Source organism: Pungitius pungitius, chromosome 5 (genome assembly GCF_949316345.1).
Source record: "Pungitius pungitius chromosome 5, fPunPun2.1, whole genome shotgun sequence".
Lineage (NCBI taxonomy): Eukaryota > Metazoa > Chordata > Actinopteri > Perciformes > Gasterosteidae > Pungitius > Pungitius pungitius.
The window spans coordinates 13,822,721-13,840,872 of NC_084904.1; the positions used below are offsets into that span (position 1 = coordinate 13,822,721).

At 43.3% G+C, this 18,152-nt stretch overlaps 1 protein-coding gene across 1 annotated transcript in view; it reads right to left on the reverse strand.

Moving 5' to 3' along the window:
* The window catches only part of arb2a (ARB2 cotranscriptional regulator A), a 150,186-nt gene that overhangs the window by 38,907 nt on the left and 93,127 nt on the right, over nucleotides 1–18,152 (reverse strand). Inside the window, exons 9-10 of the mRNA XM_037481748.2 lie at nucleotides 15,549–15,665; nucleotides 10,285–10,369 (exon numbers count right to left, since the gene is read on the reverse strand). Of these exons, the coding sequence (XP_037337645.1) occupies nucleotides 10,285–10,369; nucleotides 15,549–15,665 (202 nt within the window). The remainder of the gene's footprint in view (nucleotides 1–10,284; nucleotides 10,370–15,548; nucleotides 15,666–18,152) is intronic.

The window sequence follows — 18,152 nt, forward strand, 5'->3', positions numbered from 1 at the left end:
ATCTGTGTGTGCGGGTATGCAGGCAAGTGGCCTGTCTACGTTGATTAGATAGGAGGTGAGCCCTGCAGTAGGCGGACATACTGGCTGACCAACACACGAATGCAGAGGCAGGGGTGGGGGGGGTTGGGGGGGGGGGTTTTTCCGCTGGCTTTGTAGTTTAGCCCTGAGAGGCTCACAGTGGAGATAACCAGTCTGTCTCTAGGTCGCCCAGATAACACGCCTGTACACACAGCATTCTTCTTCTCCTTGCGAGAACATACACACAAGTGTCGGTGAGTGTCTGTAAGTATAGAATAGATGCGTGTAAAGGCTCACAACACCCAGGTTTCAGAGAGACATTAAGGACAACATTTGTTGTACCACCTACAAGGAAAAGCCTTCAGGGACAATTTTCGGGGGGGTTTAGTATCTTGACCAACAACACTTGGAGATGAGGACTGGAAAATCCACGGATAAAACACCCAATCTCCGGACTACCTGCTCTACTACTACTTCCTAAGCCACAGCCAATCAGAAATAATGAATAACAATATTCTATTGACAAAATATGTTCACAAAATGACATAATCCCACAGTGTGTTTTATTGCCATTTAAGTAAAATGCACATGGAGACAGAATAAAAAAATCGAGGCAGAGCATTTGAACATTAAGGCGTGTGTTTACAGAGCTATTGGTTTTGTGGGGAAAACAAACAACTTAGTAGCACGTTGAGGAAAAAATCACTACACTGCACTTTATTACACATTTGTTGACTGTGCTAGAGCATTTTAAGAGCTGAAAAGTCAGCTTAAAGGTTAAAGGTCACTGGGTGCTGCCCGGAGCAGTGACAGCAATGGTCAGAGGATGTTAGTGGATAAACAAGAGAAGCAGGAAAAGAGGGTTGAGGATTAGGTACCATAGCATCAGTGGAGGATCAACGCCGGCTATCTCATTACTCCCGGGCACAATAAGCACAACAACTCCTCAAGCACTTTATAATTGCTGCTTCCTAGGCTACAAACAAGCTGTGTTTATTATCGCTATCTACTCCATGGTGTTTTCCTTAGAAAAAAAGCCCTTTTTAATTGCCACATTGGTTTCTCGACTGTATCCTGTCCACGAGATGGCTGATTAATACAACTTTTAAGCGTCAAGATGTCAACTTAGAGCATGGAGGAGGATCCAAGGTCACTGCTGCATACCCACTTTTATACATAATCATAGGAGAAATAAGCATTGTAATATAAGGTGGAGTGGTGCTCAAGGACTTTCAAGGGGGATTCATTTTATTTTCTAATCAGCTCTAATTATTTACTTTCCAAATACCTTCTCACAGATTCCATGTTTGTTTTTTATTTCACAACAATCATATGAATTTTGGATTAAATTATGAAATAAAATAAATGAGGAGTTCATCTTCCACAAAAATCAAACACGTTTAAATGAAGAATGTCAGTGGGTTTTAACTTAAGAAAGTAAAATCTAAACCATATACTTAAAGTGTGCGCAGAGTGTCATTACAATACTTGGGGGCCGCTGATCTTGGATCTCAGAATGTATGTGTCAGTATCAGTTAAACCATATGAACTGACCTCATGAATCCATAACAATAAGACATGTATGAAAAGTGCAACTGAGCCCGGAAGATCAGTAGAAGAATTTGAAATGAATAAGTGGAAATAGGTGTGGTACATTCATTAATGTTGATTAAAAGGATTGTAACAATAAAAAATAGATCCATCAGCATTTGTGGGTTTGAATTGTTTACATTGGTTAATAACACAAACACGTATGTATTTTTTGTAGTCTGTGTTTTCTCACTGACGAGGGAACATCCAATAATGGTGATAAGTATTAGAGGGGTGTTGCTAAATATATAGCATTACTGTAACACCTTGGATGGCTACTTTTATCCCGCTAATGACGCTGAGGTGATTCTGGGAGACTATGGGATGAACGTGATTGCTAAGAGTTATAATACAAGGCAGTGGTTAGGATTTGCCGTTGCCCACTGGGGCTTATTGGATTAATTCCACAACGGGGAATGCACCTAGGACTGGTATACAGCCACAATCCAGCACGTTATTATGGTATTTCCCACTTTTTTCTGGTTTCCAACGTAAAATCCCCAAACAGACACTGATGATTGCGAGAACACTGGCTCCCGATTTCTTCCTTGACTCTACACTTCATCCCAAAGCCGTCAAATGTAGTATATGCTTGTGTGTTCTTTTTTTTCTAAGTGGTTCGCCCCATGTCGAGGTCAGGGGTAAAGGCTGGGCGGATTAGAGCCTATATCGAGTCAATGAGAAGAGGCCATATGGGCAAATGAGATCCATGTCCATGAAGCACTAATCTGGTGATGCCCTCTGAGTGACCAGGGATAGACACTACCAAGAGCAGCTCAGAGCGAGGTTTAGGGATTTGTAAGCAGCCTGTGACCTGCTCTACTGTACTCTGTACGTTAGCTCCCCCATCTGACCCTGCACACTCAAGAGAGGAAGGAGTCCGGCTTTTAAACGTGAAAACCAGGGTAAACAAACAGGCTGGGATAGCAAATGAACTGGTGACATGCATCTAAAATATATAGGATTCATAGTGGGGAAGAAAATTGAGATGCTTTGTATATTCAAAGTATTTTGAGCAATTCTCTCTGTTGTCTGAATGCTATTTCTATGTTCGTCACACATTCAAGTCACAGCACAAACAAAATAAAGACTTACTGTATGGTGTAGATACCGATCTGTTAAAAAGGGAAATTAATTCAGTTGAAAGAAATTTACATATAGTTATTAGCAGACTGCTGGATAAAATGTGTTTGCCCCATAGCAAGAAAAAGTTTTAAAAAAAAGAAGCCTAAATAAAGCAGTAAAAGGTATCGCAAGTGGCGATGAAACAAAAAGGAGGGGGTATGTATTAGCGACGCCGCCCCAGTGATTGGCTGAGAGGCGGGTAGCAGAAGGACAACTGGACGAATCTGAGAAGCTAATAAGAGTGAATACAGAACGGCCCTCATGGGCAAATCTGGCACTAAGATGATAATGAGATTATAAAACCCAACTATATTGCAGCAAATTGTATAAGTGTTTCATTGAACCTTGTTGAACTTTCATTTATGCATGCCTGGCTCTTTCCTTTTTTGTCTCTCCCCTTTCTTCCCGTCCTCGGGATAATGGGACGAGTAGGAGAAAGGAGGAGAGGATAAAATGCCTCCTGGATAGAGTTTACCTAGTGCAGGGGTGAACTCAAGACCACAGACTGGGCTTTCCAGACACGCTTCTAGTTAGCATAATCACAACAGCCTAAACTGTAGAGCAATAGTGCTCTGCTCATGAGAGATTATAAATCACACTTCACATCTTGTCAGCATCCTTCATGGACACGTTGCATAAACCCATTTATTTTTAAGAATATCTATGCCCAGTAGTTAATGTACTTTAAAAAAATTTAACCGAATATTAGACTACTGGGGTTCCTCCCCATTGTTTTGCCGTAAATAATATCATTTTTATTTACAATATATTAACTTTCTATTCAAAATAAAATGCACTGGTCTCAAGCACAGGTCAATCTGTGTACCACAATAAACATACTTAAAAACAGCCATTATTATGATAAAGAGTTTATGTTACTGCAGCTTCAAATATAAATGTAATATTTCAATTGATAACTCATGCAATATCCTTACATAGATCACATTCATTGTAAAGATAAGCTAATGAAAGAGTCAACATTTCATGAACCTGACCTCAGTGCTGAAGAATTATTGTGTTTAACTTTGACAAGGTGGTACAATTATTAGCTCGCAGTATTGATCTCCTTCATTTCCTCTCGTTTGTCAGTTAAGGCAAACAAATGTTGTCTTGGACCTGTAACAAGGAGTTGTCTATTGACTATGTCGGCGTATCTTTGATCCTGATCAGGGTGAAGATTCATGTTTGGAGAGAAAGCAAAGCGCTGGAATAGATCAATAGACACGGACAGTCCTCGAGAATTGAATCAAACAATGGAATCAAGGCGGTCGAGTCTTTGATTGGAAGGAAATGTCATTGAGAGATGGCGACCCTCGTGACAGATTGCCCTGTCACAATGTAACGCTGCTGTGACCCGTCAATGAACTGGGGGCAGTGTTTTGTGCGAGACACAAAATGCAGGAGTTGCAGGAGGAATCTATCACGGTTGGTTCAGATGTTCCAGGAAAAGTTCCTCATAAAAGGCTAAAGATTATTTTCTGTGGGCTTGTTTTTCCACTGGGATAAGAGAAAAGTGAAAGTGAAATATATATATATATATATATATAAAATATTGTGCTCATTATTCTCTTCAAAAAGACATCTCAAGCTTCAGTTCAAATGTCATTCTTAACTTAGGCTCTACTGTTGTGTCTAAATGTGTTTCCACATAAATAAAGTTTCAAATTCACACATCTTCTATCAGAGCTGTGATAAATTTAGAAACATTTAAAGAATACTAAAGTTGACAAACAGATTGTGGCCGTCTCCTTTCTCCTAGCTATCATGAACAGAAGCTGCGTCTATATTTACTGCAACCTTTCAGTGACTCCAATTCAGATGTCTAAACATTTATATGAATTAAAAGTAAAGTAAATGAAAACAAAGCTTAGAGGGAAGATATTTTGTTCAGTCAACACCTTTTTTGCTCCTATCTTCTGTTGATCTTACAGAATAACATATTGATAATGAGTCAAGGTAACACTCAAGCCATGTTCCACTTCACGTTGACATGTGGTTCATCATATAACATATTCTATATATTGCCAATACAACTTCCCCGCATTCGGTATCCAGGAAGTGAACGGCCAAAAAATGGCAACAACTTTCTGACATCCAAAAACAGACTTTTGATGAGTCTATATTGTGCCCTCGCCTTCCGATCCACCTACCTCATGTTTTCCCATTTAGATTGCTGACCATTGATCCATCCATGGTGTCACCATTCCATTAAATGGAAAAAATAATATATACATTTCCCCAGAATTTGGCGACTCCAATTAGAAAACCTTCTCTGAAATATGCTTCACATTCTACACACATGTTTGGGTGTTTTTTGTTAACTGTTAAGCTTTGAGAGCCGTTTATAAAGAAGGTATCAGGTGGATTAACAAACCCATGCTGGTTGGCTTAACATCTACATGCACATTTCAAGTTCACTCCAGTTATCAAGGACCAAAGAAGCTACCGACTAACCAGCATAGCATAAATGTTTCCTGGCTAACGCCAAATCTTTCCATAAACAAACCAGCTGTGCACGACCAAACACCATTTCTGAAGGGTCTTATTCATTAGTATAATCAGTGTAGTGTTAACAGAATTGCAATCGAGGCAGTGAAAAACATAAGACACTAAGGCTTTTCAGTGATACACAGATTTGTTTGAATGTGTCAACGTCGTCCTCAACCTTCTGTTTGACATTTGCAGCCCCCGTTTAATTAAAAGCTGCATTTTTATACAGCTCGTTTGCTGGGTAAATCATTTCCTGCGATTCTAAAAAACAGTTTTATCGTGTCTTCAAATCAGAGTGTATGTGGAATATAATAAAGAATAGAAAACATTTGGCCGAGTCCAGCTGGTTATTGGAAAAATAACGTGATAAAAATGAAAATACTTCAGCTGCCGAAGATTGTGTTTCCCAGGTAACATTATGGCATCGAGCTTCTGCATCCTAACTCGAACCCTTCAAAACAAAATCACACAGGGTGGAAAAAAGAGAATAGAATAAAAAAAGCTCCCTGCACAGCTCCCATATTCTCTCCACACTAACCATTCAATTCAGGCATAACTTGTGTTACCTTTTTCAACTCAATTCCATTACTATGATCACGTCATTGTTGCTTTTGGTTTGAGCGTGGTGAACTGGTGCATTTGGCCAATAACTTCCAGAAAGTTGCTCAGGCACTAAAATTAAAATAAAAAGTTTTTCAGATTATCATTGTTTGAAAGCTTGGTATGAAAAGGAAAGATTAGATAGATGGCAACAATACAATGAGCGCTGGTCTATCTTTGCTGGACTAAAATCAAACTACAAGGAATTGGTATAATGACTATATAGTTGTGGTTTATGATATCAAAAGTTCAATCACAAATCAAACTAAATTGTCATTTCATCTCACTTTGAGAGGAAATCAGCTCACTTTGCCCAGATATCAGGAGTCCTCGCACTCAGCATTTTCCACTTCCCTATGATGTGATTTGTCACAAAAGTGACCCAGACAATAGCCTGATCCAACTTCCGCCTCTCCAGGTCAGAGGTTAGGGTCCAGTTCACCGGAGTTTACTAGTCCATTTCCTGCATCACTAGCGCAACGTGTGCCGGTCAAGCTAAGAAAACACGGAAACACATATGTGAAAACACAGGCACGACACATACACATCTTTATGTGATCTTCTAGCGCGGCAGCAGACTTCCAACTCACCAAGCTGGAATAACAGTGGTTGAAGGTGGTGAGGTTAATTTGAATGGAGAGTTTCCTCTAAAAGTGTTAAGTCATACTGATCTCAATCAGATGTGTGTGTGTGTGTGTGGTGAAGGTGTACACAGCTAGAGGTGCTTTATGGTCAGCAATGCATGGGTCAGGAAGGTGAAGGTTATGGGCAAGTCACACCTACAGCAGCACATGGCACATTCACAAAAGGAGCCTGATAGTGTACGTGTGTGTGTGTGCAGCTTTTATTCCCAGTCCCTCTTTTTGGTCTCTATGATACCTAAGTACTTTAATAACACTAAACCACAGAGGTTTGAGCCTTGGGTAAAGATGTAAGGCATTGACCTCCCATGTCAGTTTCTTCTCATGTTTTTAACCAATGTTATCAGGAGATGTTGCTTCAATGCAATCCTGACTTTTTTATCATAGAAAACCAGGACGGAAGCTGGGAACATCAAAAAATATTTATTGTATTTCATTGTATGATAAAAAATGAAAGCGAGTCTCGTCCTCCAGTCTATTAGGGTTAATTACAGGCTTGTGTTCTGATGCTTGTATCAGAGCAGAGTTGGTAATTAAAGAGCAGGTAAGACATTAACTTACTTTTGTTAGCCATTAATCAGTGTTTACCTTCAGAGAGGTCTCCCTTTGTAATTAATAATCAGCTTGGACAATGAGTAATCACCCAAGAGGAAGTTGTGTGTACATGAGTCTGTGTGCCTAAAAGTGTGTTCATCAACAAAGGGTTTGTTTTTCCACCTTTGAAATGGCATCTTTACTGATCAAACAGCTGATCAACCATCTCACCAGAATACAGAAAACAAAGGAGCGATTAGCAGATGAATAACTTCAGACTGGGATTTTCCTGTGTTTTAGTCCACATTTTGCTCCTCACCCTCCTTCTCTCTCATCTTGCATTCATTCTTGTACTGGCATCTAAACAACATTTTGGGTTTGAAATGATTACCTCTTGGGAAGGCCACCAGTCAAACAACGCACCACTCACAGAGTGTAGTTACTCAACCACACACACACAAGAGGTAAGTTCTACTTTATCTGCATATTTTGCCCGTGATCAGCGTGCCCCTAACTGATTCTGCCAGTGTACGATGCCACTGCCAAATGCCAGATCAATGACCTTCTTGAGTACGAAATTCCTTTTGCAAGATGGAGAAAAAAAGTGCGTAAAAGGAAGAAAGATAAAGACGCAATTAAAAAAAATAGGGAGGGAAACTCGCCAGTCAAATGCAAAGGAAATGGTTTTAGGTTGAATTGCATTTAAAACAACAAATGGAAACCTTGGAGGACATCGCTGCTATGCTTTATTCTCCCTCCCTCCCTCCCTCTCTGATTATTTCCACCCCAGTCAGACTGCCATGATGGTATACTGCCATTGCTCCACAGATGATTAGGAATAGCAGACCAGCCCTGCCTCCCCTTCTCCCAACCTCCTGCTGCAAAGAGTCTGCCAGCATGGAAACACAATCATCATATCATCACTGCTCCACACAGGAAGGCGGAACGCAAGTCGAGCAGGCGAGCAGGGAGATGTTCAAAGAAAGTAGAAGAAGAGCAAGGAGAGAGAGAGAGAAAGACACAGAAAGAGAGCAGTGGCCTTCACACAGTTATCCCATTATACTGCCCGACCAGTCCCAGAGCCCACATTAAAGCACATCCAATACTTAGCCTTCAGATATCTCATCGTGGGTCCGATCCCATGCTATGCCCAACAGCTGGCCGGTCCACCTGGGCCTGGAGCAGTCCGGCCTTCACACGAGAGCCAGTGGATCACACTGGGATGTGTGTCTCTGCATAGGGGCATGTGTGCTTGCATGACAACCAGGATTGACAGGTCCATTCCCTGATGCTGAGACACCGAGCATCCCCCCACCAACACGCTCGTACCATCGAGGTAACTCTATGAGTTGATTGAGTTTTGGACCATGCAGCCCTGACAGGCTTCCCTCAACCTTCTCTCAACCTCGTCACCTCTGCCGCTCCGCTGTGACTCTTACCACAATGGCTGTTGCCTATGAACTTACCAGGCGGCCGGGGACACAATGACGGCCCGAGACAACCTTTGACATTAGGAGCTGCAACCAAAAGACCAGATACAGGAGGAGTTGGCAGCTCTGCTAACAGGCCAGACACTCCGATCCATTCAGCTCGGTTTAAGGAGCAAAAGTCAATAGAACACAAGTCAATGGTGCATCCATACAGATGGACGCTGTGTCAAACAGGCCTGTGATAGGACAAAGCCAGGCGGGCCAAACAGTTTCAAAAAGTAGACTGCGATATCTTGGCTCAAAAGGTTGCGGTCTTTTGACTGACAGCAGTCACCGAGAAGAGACATCAAATAAATCAAGGAAAGAAAAATGACATTTGAAGATGAAATACGGTATGTTTTTTTTATTTTATTTTATTGAAGACTAGATGACATTTCAAGAAGCTGATTCACTGGTAGATGTTAAGGCCACCCACGCACATAACACCGGGTGGAACATGGTGTTTTATCGGCCGAAAAGGAGATAGCAGTGTTGTAGATGTATTCACTAACATGCGGAGCATGTGTAAGATGACCTATGCATTCACCAAGGTGTCACAGGGGGCCTTTGAGGAGAATAAAACCTACAAGCCGGAAGCTGGAGTTATTATGGAAATGATCGATGAGGCAAAGTCTACATAGTACTACATTTAACAATCACCACATAAACATGCAGTAAAAAACAGTTATTTTGTAATTTTGACGGATATAATACTCTTTGTTAAGATTTTCATTTTGTTTCTCTGTGTGTGTGCCTGCCTGCTCAAATGTGTGTCACTCTTCAAACAACACTGCATTCATCATCTCTTATCAACGGTCATGTTGAGGATTACAGCTTTCATCCCTAATCCTACATTAAGGACACATTCTCATGATGGCCATGACATCATCAAGGCCAGTCCACCACAGAGAGGGCACGGACAGGAAGCCAAACACCGCAGGAGAGGATTAATGAATACGGGAAACAGGGCAGATGATGAAAAAAAAAAAATAGAGAGAAAAGGCGTGACGTGACAAAGAGAACCGAAAAAGAAACTCAATCAAACACGACATTTCTGCAACGTGTGTGAGACAAGTTCATGCGTGTATTTGTGTTTCAAGATAATCTACCACGGCTTCAGTTCCTCTGACGATGAGGCCGACTACGACCGCTCACACACACACACACACACACACACACACTGCCCAATACACATAGAAAAACCCACCTACTGAGCCTTGTTATCTGCAGGGCTACATCCCACGGATGAACTCATACAGTTTACAGAGATGAAATAAACACTGAGGAATGTATTATTATTTGCATAGGTCATTTATGCAGATTTTTAAAATGTTAAAAATGCTACATTGAAAGGACATGTAGGGATGTCATTAGCATGTTATGGATTTTTCAACATACCATGAAGCTAAACACACTAATTGAATTATTTCTGGTTATCACTGGTTATGCCTCTAGGGCAGCGGTTCCCGATAGGTCGATCAGCAAGGCAGTGCCAGTACGCACGCACGGTCGACTGTGGAAGCTGACTGACAACCTGCCGGTCGCCATGACGCCGATAAAGTGGGGGCAACCCCTGTACTCGATGCAATGATTTCTCAGTACTCACAACTACGGCAACCCACATTAATTATCTCAGTGGGATCCAATTTTTCAGTAGATATGAAGCTCTGTTATATGTTGACCTACAATTAGTATGCTAGTACTCTAGCTACCTTAAAATAAATCAAGTCATATTGTCTTTGGAAATGAAACGCAAATCAAAACAAAACTGTAAGTAGAACTTTTGGAGTGTACTTTTTACAGAGTTTGCATAATACCTGCGGAGACTCGGGGGCAGTCCGGCAGCATGGGATCCAGCAGTGTGTCCAGGGGCTCTGGACTTGACACCCAGTTACAACAGTGCTGTCGGGAAAGGAAGAATATGCATATTGACAGTTGAAAACCACAAGGCAAACGTCTCATGACCTGCTTCTACTAAATATGTAACCGACTACTTATGTCCAGTGGAAGGTTTGGGAACTGAAATTAAAGGGCAACCAATATACTCTCCCACACGCTCAAAAAGAAATACTTTTTTTTACGTAGACTTTTTTTTTTCTTGGTGTTTCCATGTTTGTCCCAGAATGAAGATAAATACACAGTTTATTTGAAATAGAGACATAAAACAAATCAATAAAAACTGAAATGTGGAGAAAAAAAAGGGAGCAAAAAAAGGGAGGCAAGGGAGACAAAGAAAAAAGAGGTTGGAGGTGTGGAGGAACACGAGAGAGACGGTGATCGGGAAAAGAGGTGTGTCTATTGTTGAGCGAGGTGGAGGGAGGGAGAGAGAGAGAGAGAGAGAGAGAGAGAGAGAGAGAGAGAGAGAGAGGGAGACAGGAACAAGCAATTAAAAGCTCTGTGACATGTTGCTCAGACAGCTCGCCGTTTGTTTGTGGTTGAGAGCTGAGGCCTTCTACCATGGTGGATCAGTGGGTGCCCTGGGGGAGGATGTCTGCCCGGCTCGCTGACCCATAACCCCCTGCAAACACCCCTCGTCCTTCCCCTCAACCCCCCCCCCCCCTGTGGTTGACAACTCTACTGTCAGAAAGAGGAGAAGACCTCTTTATCTGGGTTTTTCGCTGTCTTCATCTGACTGCGTCGTGGGTTCTCCCGTCTTCCCACCGGGTCGTTTCAAGCACATCAGGGTTAAACCCAACGTACAATGAAATGATGAACTGCATCAAAGCCACACACAAAGCGACTTACTCTTCCCACGCTTTGATGTTTCATTGTCTGGGTCAGATGACAACATATCAAAGTATGTTTTTACTTTCTGACCATGCGATGCGGTTCGGTATGCCGTGGTTTGTGGCGCTGGAACAAAAACAAGGGAGAGAGGGACAGTGGGAGTCTGAGATGGAATGCTTGGAGAAGACGTTCTCTAGATAAGATAAAAGTTAAATAGAAGAAAGAGAAAAACGTAAAAGAGATTAGAATGTGCAGCTGGCGTCCTTCTGAATCACTGCTTATCTTCCCGTGTTTACTTTTACCCGGGCCCCCTTGACAGCCATTACAGCGTTGCACATGCTTGTGTGTCCATGTGTGTGGGTCAGTGATTGCATTACGGGGGGTCTCCCACAAAGCCGTGTAGCGCTGTAAACCATTCAAACTCAAAAAACGCACACACGGAGGCACACAGGCTATTGCATTTTTGCCCTCAGCAACCCTGACTCCTAGAGCCCTTAAAAGAGGAAGGGCCGGGGAGACAAACATATGAAATCATTCCCACTTCAACCTCCCTAAAAACACTTAAACACGGACACAACAAACATGAAAAAAAAAAAAATCAAGGGTCACAAGACTTTGACTCGGCAGTCGGCCCTGAAGTTAACCCCTACAGACCTACATACACGACCCCTAGTGATGTCCATGATTGTTTTCATTAAATGTTGTGAGCATCCAAAGGTATACCGGGACACTGGATTCACTCGATGCCTAATTGATCCCTGTACAGACGTTTAGGGGGTATAGCATAAGAGGAGTGTTGAACTGAGAACAGTAGAGAGATGAGGGGGGAACGGTGGGGGCGGGGCACAGTGTTTGGAAAAGATGACAAGTCATCTCTGTAAACAGTGGCATGTTGGGTATTTTTAGATCCTTTGCTTTGCCCTAGATGCCGCCCCCCCCCCCACCCCGAGCCGGGGCTTGAGGGCAGAGCGGTGTGGAGCGGCACAGAAGCCGTGGGGCTCCTTGACTGCTACATCAAGTGTCTCATTGTATCTCCTTTAATTCATTCAGTCTGTCTGGAAGAAGATGTCAGCTGGGCTGTGGAGCAGTGGGCTGAAGGCGGCTGGAGAGAAGGGAAGGAGGGGAGTCTTTCAAAGGAGCCTCCTCCCTCCTCCTTCACCTCCACCGTCACCACCAATGGAGGCCGGGAGGCCGGGGTTTGAATAGATTTGTCAAGGCAACAACACATGTGCACACAAACTCTTGCATAAATGCGCACACACACACACACACACACACACACACACACACACACACACACACACACACACAGGGTTACTGCGGGCGTAACAGCAGTCACATAAAGGCAAGGCCTGCTGGCTGGGATTAGAGGAGGGCGACTTGACAAAAGGATAGCACATCACATCGGTTGCCTCTGACACATTGCAGCATCACTTCAAGCAGATCGTCCGCCGATCAATGGCGCCATTGAACTAAAGGCAGACGGTGAAACAAACATCTGAACAGATTTGACTCCCCCGCCAACTCTCATCCATGTGAGCGCTAAAGTTAACCATTAAACTAAAAGTGTGCTCTAAGGGTGTAAATGGCAAGCAGGTGTCACCCGTACTCATCTACTTGCTTTTGATCCTTCGTTGACACATGTACATCTATGTGTGTGTGCGTGTGTGTGTGTGTGAGAACCACCAACTGCTTCCCTCTACAATTTACAGTGGAAGGCAGCCTGCTTTTTTCACGTACACAACAAACACTCATGCTGAACCCACACACTTTGAGAGTATTGGACAGAAGGAACTAATAGAGTTTGCATAAGGACCAAGTGGGTCTCTCTCAGGTACCCAAATCCACTACATGGTAAGCGTCGCAGGAAGACAGACACAACACCTTCAAAGCCTACACTGGGACCACAGAACACTTGGTCAAATATGTGTATTATGTGAATATGTAATGGTGTACAATTGGCTGCATTGAATGGGAAACCTGTACCTCTACCACACAGGACTTGGAAATCTCTGTGTTCTTCTAAAACCCGTCAGACACCCACCGCAGCCTGCAAACTAAAGTCTCAGAAAGTAGTCCTGAGAATCAATTTTGGCTAACTCCCTGTGCGTCCGTCTCTCTCCCACCTCCTCCGGTTGCTTCATAATCTCTATGGATTAGGATGGTTTATTCATGACCGTAGTGTACTCTGTATGTGTGTATGTATGTGAGCTCTGGGCAGGCCACTCGAGTGTGACAGCAGGCCAGCACAGTGACAGGAGACACCTTGGAGACTGTGACAGGCTGCCAGCTGTACACCATCATTCGCATTTCTCTCCATCTCCCTCACTTCTTCTCACTATGCTACTCATCTATCTCCACATACCTAGCTTCATCTCTCTTTTCCATCTGTATTCACTTCAGTCGTATCCTACCTGTCTTGTTGTTTTTCTTTTCCACAGCTCCAACATTTTCTGTCTTGGGGCCAGTCAACGGGATCTAAATAATTGAGCGTTTCTCATACTTTGTTTGAGCCACGTGGTGGAGTTTTTATGGCTCAGTCCCTGCGTATACCTTTTTATTTTCTCTCACCTCCTTATTTCGTCTCCCGGCTGTGACGTCGGTCGCACCTCATCCGACCCATTGGGTCCATATAACCTGGCCCAGCAGGCGCTGATCTCTAAATCCCCTGGCTTCTCTTCTACTCTCTGCTTCTTTACGCTCCGTCCCACCATCCAGTAACCCCTCTGACCCCTGAGGGTGGGAATTATCTCTCTCCCATGAGAACAGAGCAGTGCACCGCTGGATGCCCCGACCTCACATGCACCCACTTGTACAGGAACCCACGTTTATACATCACCCAGGGAATCATGCACGTTCACTGCTAGCTCCTTTCACAGTATTGTCTTCTAATGTAAATGACACGGGACACAGTAGATTTTGGATTCACCTCAATCTCCATCGCTTATTAACCCACCCATGCAGAAGCCGGGGAACTGACGAAAGTTAAAATTTGATATGAATAATTTCGTTTTCGAAATACAGTTTGTTAGAGTTGTAGAGTTAAACTTAGTTTAAGTTAAAGTTAATTTGATTTTCTAGCTGGGTTGATGTTGAATACAACTGATGTAATGCTTTACATTATCATTTAAATGGTCCCTGAGAGAAATACATGATTTATTTGGAAGTAGCAACAAGTAATGAGGTCATAACTCGTTTTTAAAAAGTGAGCACAAAACTACAATGGTGAGACGAACAATTGAGAATTTAAAAAAGAATATAAGGCTGAAAGGATATTGAGATGATGGGAAATGTATTAGCTGTATCTGTTGCATCCTTCATAAAAGCGTAGATAGGTTTGTTTCCATTTCCCTCAAGAAAAATATCCCTTTAATTAGGAGGGCTCATCTCTGGGTCCCGCCAAAAAAGGACGGAGGGTTAATGAGTACAAGAGAGTGAATCCTTTCCTGTGCCCTTACTCCGACTGGACAAAGAAGGTTATTTCAGATTTATTGTTCCGGGGAATCATCGCAAATAGAAAATCAATTAACATTCCAATTATGCTGTGTCCCAAACATCCCTTAGATGAATCAAAAATAGGAAATTCCAGACAAGGAGAAAGGGCCAGTGCAACCTTGAATCCCCGCCACTCAAACTAACATACATTCACCAACAAGTAACTCACGCAAAATGGGAGATGACAGAAATAACAAAGACAAGAGGCAAGGGATATAAAAGAGGAAGAAATAGAAATAAAAGGCATGATGTCTGTGTGTGTGTGTGTGTGTGTGAGTGTGTGTGTGTGCATGACATTTGCATCACCGGCTCTCAAGCAGCTCTGGTCTAGGATGGTCCTCATCTGTATGTGCATACTGAGTGAGCCCAGGTGCCGCGTATGGCGTAGAGGTCACACCAGAAAGGGCAAGTGCTAAAATGAAGCTAAAACAAATGCACATGTGCACGTGCATTCTATCTCACACGCTTGCCCACAAGGCGCATATAAACACAATCATGCATGCACGTGTATGCCAAGCCGCTCACACGCACCGGCGAAAGGGTTGACCGTCTTAGTTATTCATTGACATGCACCCAGGAAGAAAGAGGTGGGGACTGTTTTTCACTTTCAGAGAACACATTCAAACGATGGTCCTCTAGGACTTGGAGATCTGGCTGTTGGGTCGGCACACCTGTGCGGGTCAATGGGGTTGTGCGAGGGGAAATCAGGGAGGAGCACAATCTAAGACACCTAAGCCCTCTGCTTGGTGAATTAATATGATGAGATAAAAGCACAGGAATACCCGCCATGTCTGATTTGCAGTGTCTATTTTTTGCCTTCAGTTTGGATATTTGTGCACATGCGGTTTGTTTTTTTTACCTGCTGCATCCAGTCCTGCGTGCCTTTGCTGGTCTCCTGTAGCCAGATGTTGTGAGCAGAGTCCGTCAGAGCCACAGCGCACGCTCTGTTCTTCACCTGCATTTCCCTCTGATTCATCTGCCACGGAAGAAAATCAAAGTTTAGTTGTGGCAAGTCAACAACAAAGTCCCTGTTGGGGAGGGCGCTGTTTTTTTCACACAATTTTAGAGCAAAAAAAAAGAGCCCTAATGCTGTAGGACCTATGAGAGCCTCTTTAGAAATGAAGCACACCCATTGTTTTAGATAAAATGTTTACTGGCCCACCGGACAGCGAGTACAGATTGAACCTGGTGCATTGGCCTGACGTTTTAACGAGAAAGATGAAAGAGCTGCTCCAGCATAGTGCGTCCATGTCACGTTCTGTGCAAATGTCGCTTTACTGCGCACGTCCCCCGTCCCTCTGTCCCCATCCCTAATACCCTTTCCCTTCACATGTCATGGAGAACGTGGCTCCCGCCGGCCCGTCCTCCTATTCCCCTCTGAATGTCAACGCCATGGAAAATGTCACGCAAAGGACTTATTACTGCACTACAATAGACTTCCCACACCACTGGTCCCACCCCAAGGAGTGCTACAGGGCTTGGGACGAGCCGTTTCACTTTGCTCGGCTTTAAGATCACACGTGGCTTCGCAATAATGTTTTGCACACGTTTAGTGAAGCTTGAAAAGAAACGGGAGGATTGGGGAGGTGTAGCTTATGGAATAGAATTCCTTGGTCATACATGTGGCACTAAAGCCACACGGATCAGACTGGTTAAAAAAATCCATGTTGAGTAAAGACAATATCTGAAATGGGACTTCTGATGTCCTTAAAATGGCGATCCTGCTCATGGCTTGGTACTCAGCACTTGAATTGGAGATCCAAGCAGTGTTTAGGGATTAAAATATCAGGGATAGGTTGGTGCATGCATGGAACAAAAGGATAAATATTAGTCGGGTAATAGAACACAATGTTGCTACGGCTTGTTGAAAGCTACAGTTTGGCAAAGGTATAGAAGGTTAAAGCTGCTGCTGATATGAATCTTACTCTGACACTCAGACTGGGGCTCAGGCTGAAGAAATGACCCATTTACGTGGCAAACACTGTCCGTTTTCAGCCAGCTAGATTGGCTGGTCGTTGGTTGTACATCAAAATGACGGTGGGCATTTGAATACGTCCTGCCCGGCCTAGCCAAATTAAAGTGGGAGTGAATGGGGATAAATGGAATCTATTAAGGCACTAAGGGCTCATACATCATGGAGCTGATAAGGCTTCCATTGTAGTGTCTTCATCAGAGTGCAGGGTGGATCAGACTGAGAGGGCCGGTACAACCCCGCACAAAAGTAGTCAACTGTAGCGACAACAAAATTATAACAAAAAAAAGACAGACGCCACATATAAAAATGAATAGACACAGTCACTCACGCACACAACATTCATAGAATCACACACAGAGGCACACATCTTTAACTACTCCCTCTTCATCCACGCTTGGTCGAAAAGCTTTCCTCTGGCAGAACTGGGCCCGTGGGAGTAGAAAAGTCAACCTTTTAAAACTGGAGGTGTCAATCAAGGTCCTGTTTCCTGGCACCAGCCAAACGGGCCAGAGTCCCTGAGTATATAAGCTGCTAGCAGAGGCCAGGAAACGGGAGACAGTGGGCCGACTGTCCATGGGAAACACACATGACTTCAAACCAGCCGAAAACATTCACCGTGTCTGGGCGAACATTTTGTCCACATTCCAAGTGGATAATTAGGTCTGTACTACTATTGTATGCCCCTTTAACCATCTGAGCTACACATTTTTGATGGAAAATGCCCTTGAGATGAGTATAGTTCACTGGATATCACTTCTATTCTTAATACATAACTGAACTATAATACACTGTATTTGTGTGCCTGCATGTAAAATATTCACAACCGTTGGATGATTTGGAATTATTTCTCTCGAAATGTAATATGGGTTCAAACAAAAAAACGAAAAAATCCCTCTGTCCTTCTACAACAAACCTTTATGCTCTAGTGTCCGTAGTTTGCTGTTCAAAGATACTCACACTGTGTTGTATATTTGCTGAAATGAGGAGGAATAACAAATCAGCGGCGCTCAACAAAAGAGTCTGTTTTCCCGATGATGGCTCAACCGAAGATTAAAGAGCAAAGAACTCCATCCCCCAGCACTGGCTTTATCAATCACTCGTTGTGACAGCTCTCATTCCTGCAATGCCTACACACATATGTTCAGCTGTGGTAGCAGTTGTTGCACTAGGTTGACATTTAATGACTCCAGGAGAGAGTGCTCTATGCAGAGTGGCCTTCAACCCAAATCATTTTGACACTGTTCCGTCTCATGTTTTACAAGCCACAATGACTCCTGTGGGGGACTGTGTGTCGAAAGCAAAATCCAGCCATGGCTATACTATATATGGTTTTGCCTAAAATCGAGTTACCATGAAGCAACATGCTCCCAAGTGGGTAGCGATGTAAAGCTGATCATATGACCTGCCACGTGATCTTTACACCATGTTAGCCCGTGAGCTAGCGCTAGCCATCTTTATCCAGGACGTTGAATGTGCTAATCCACTACG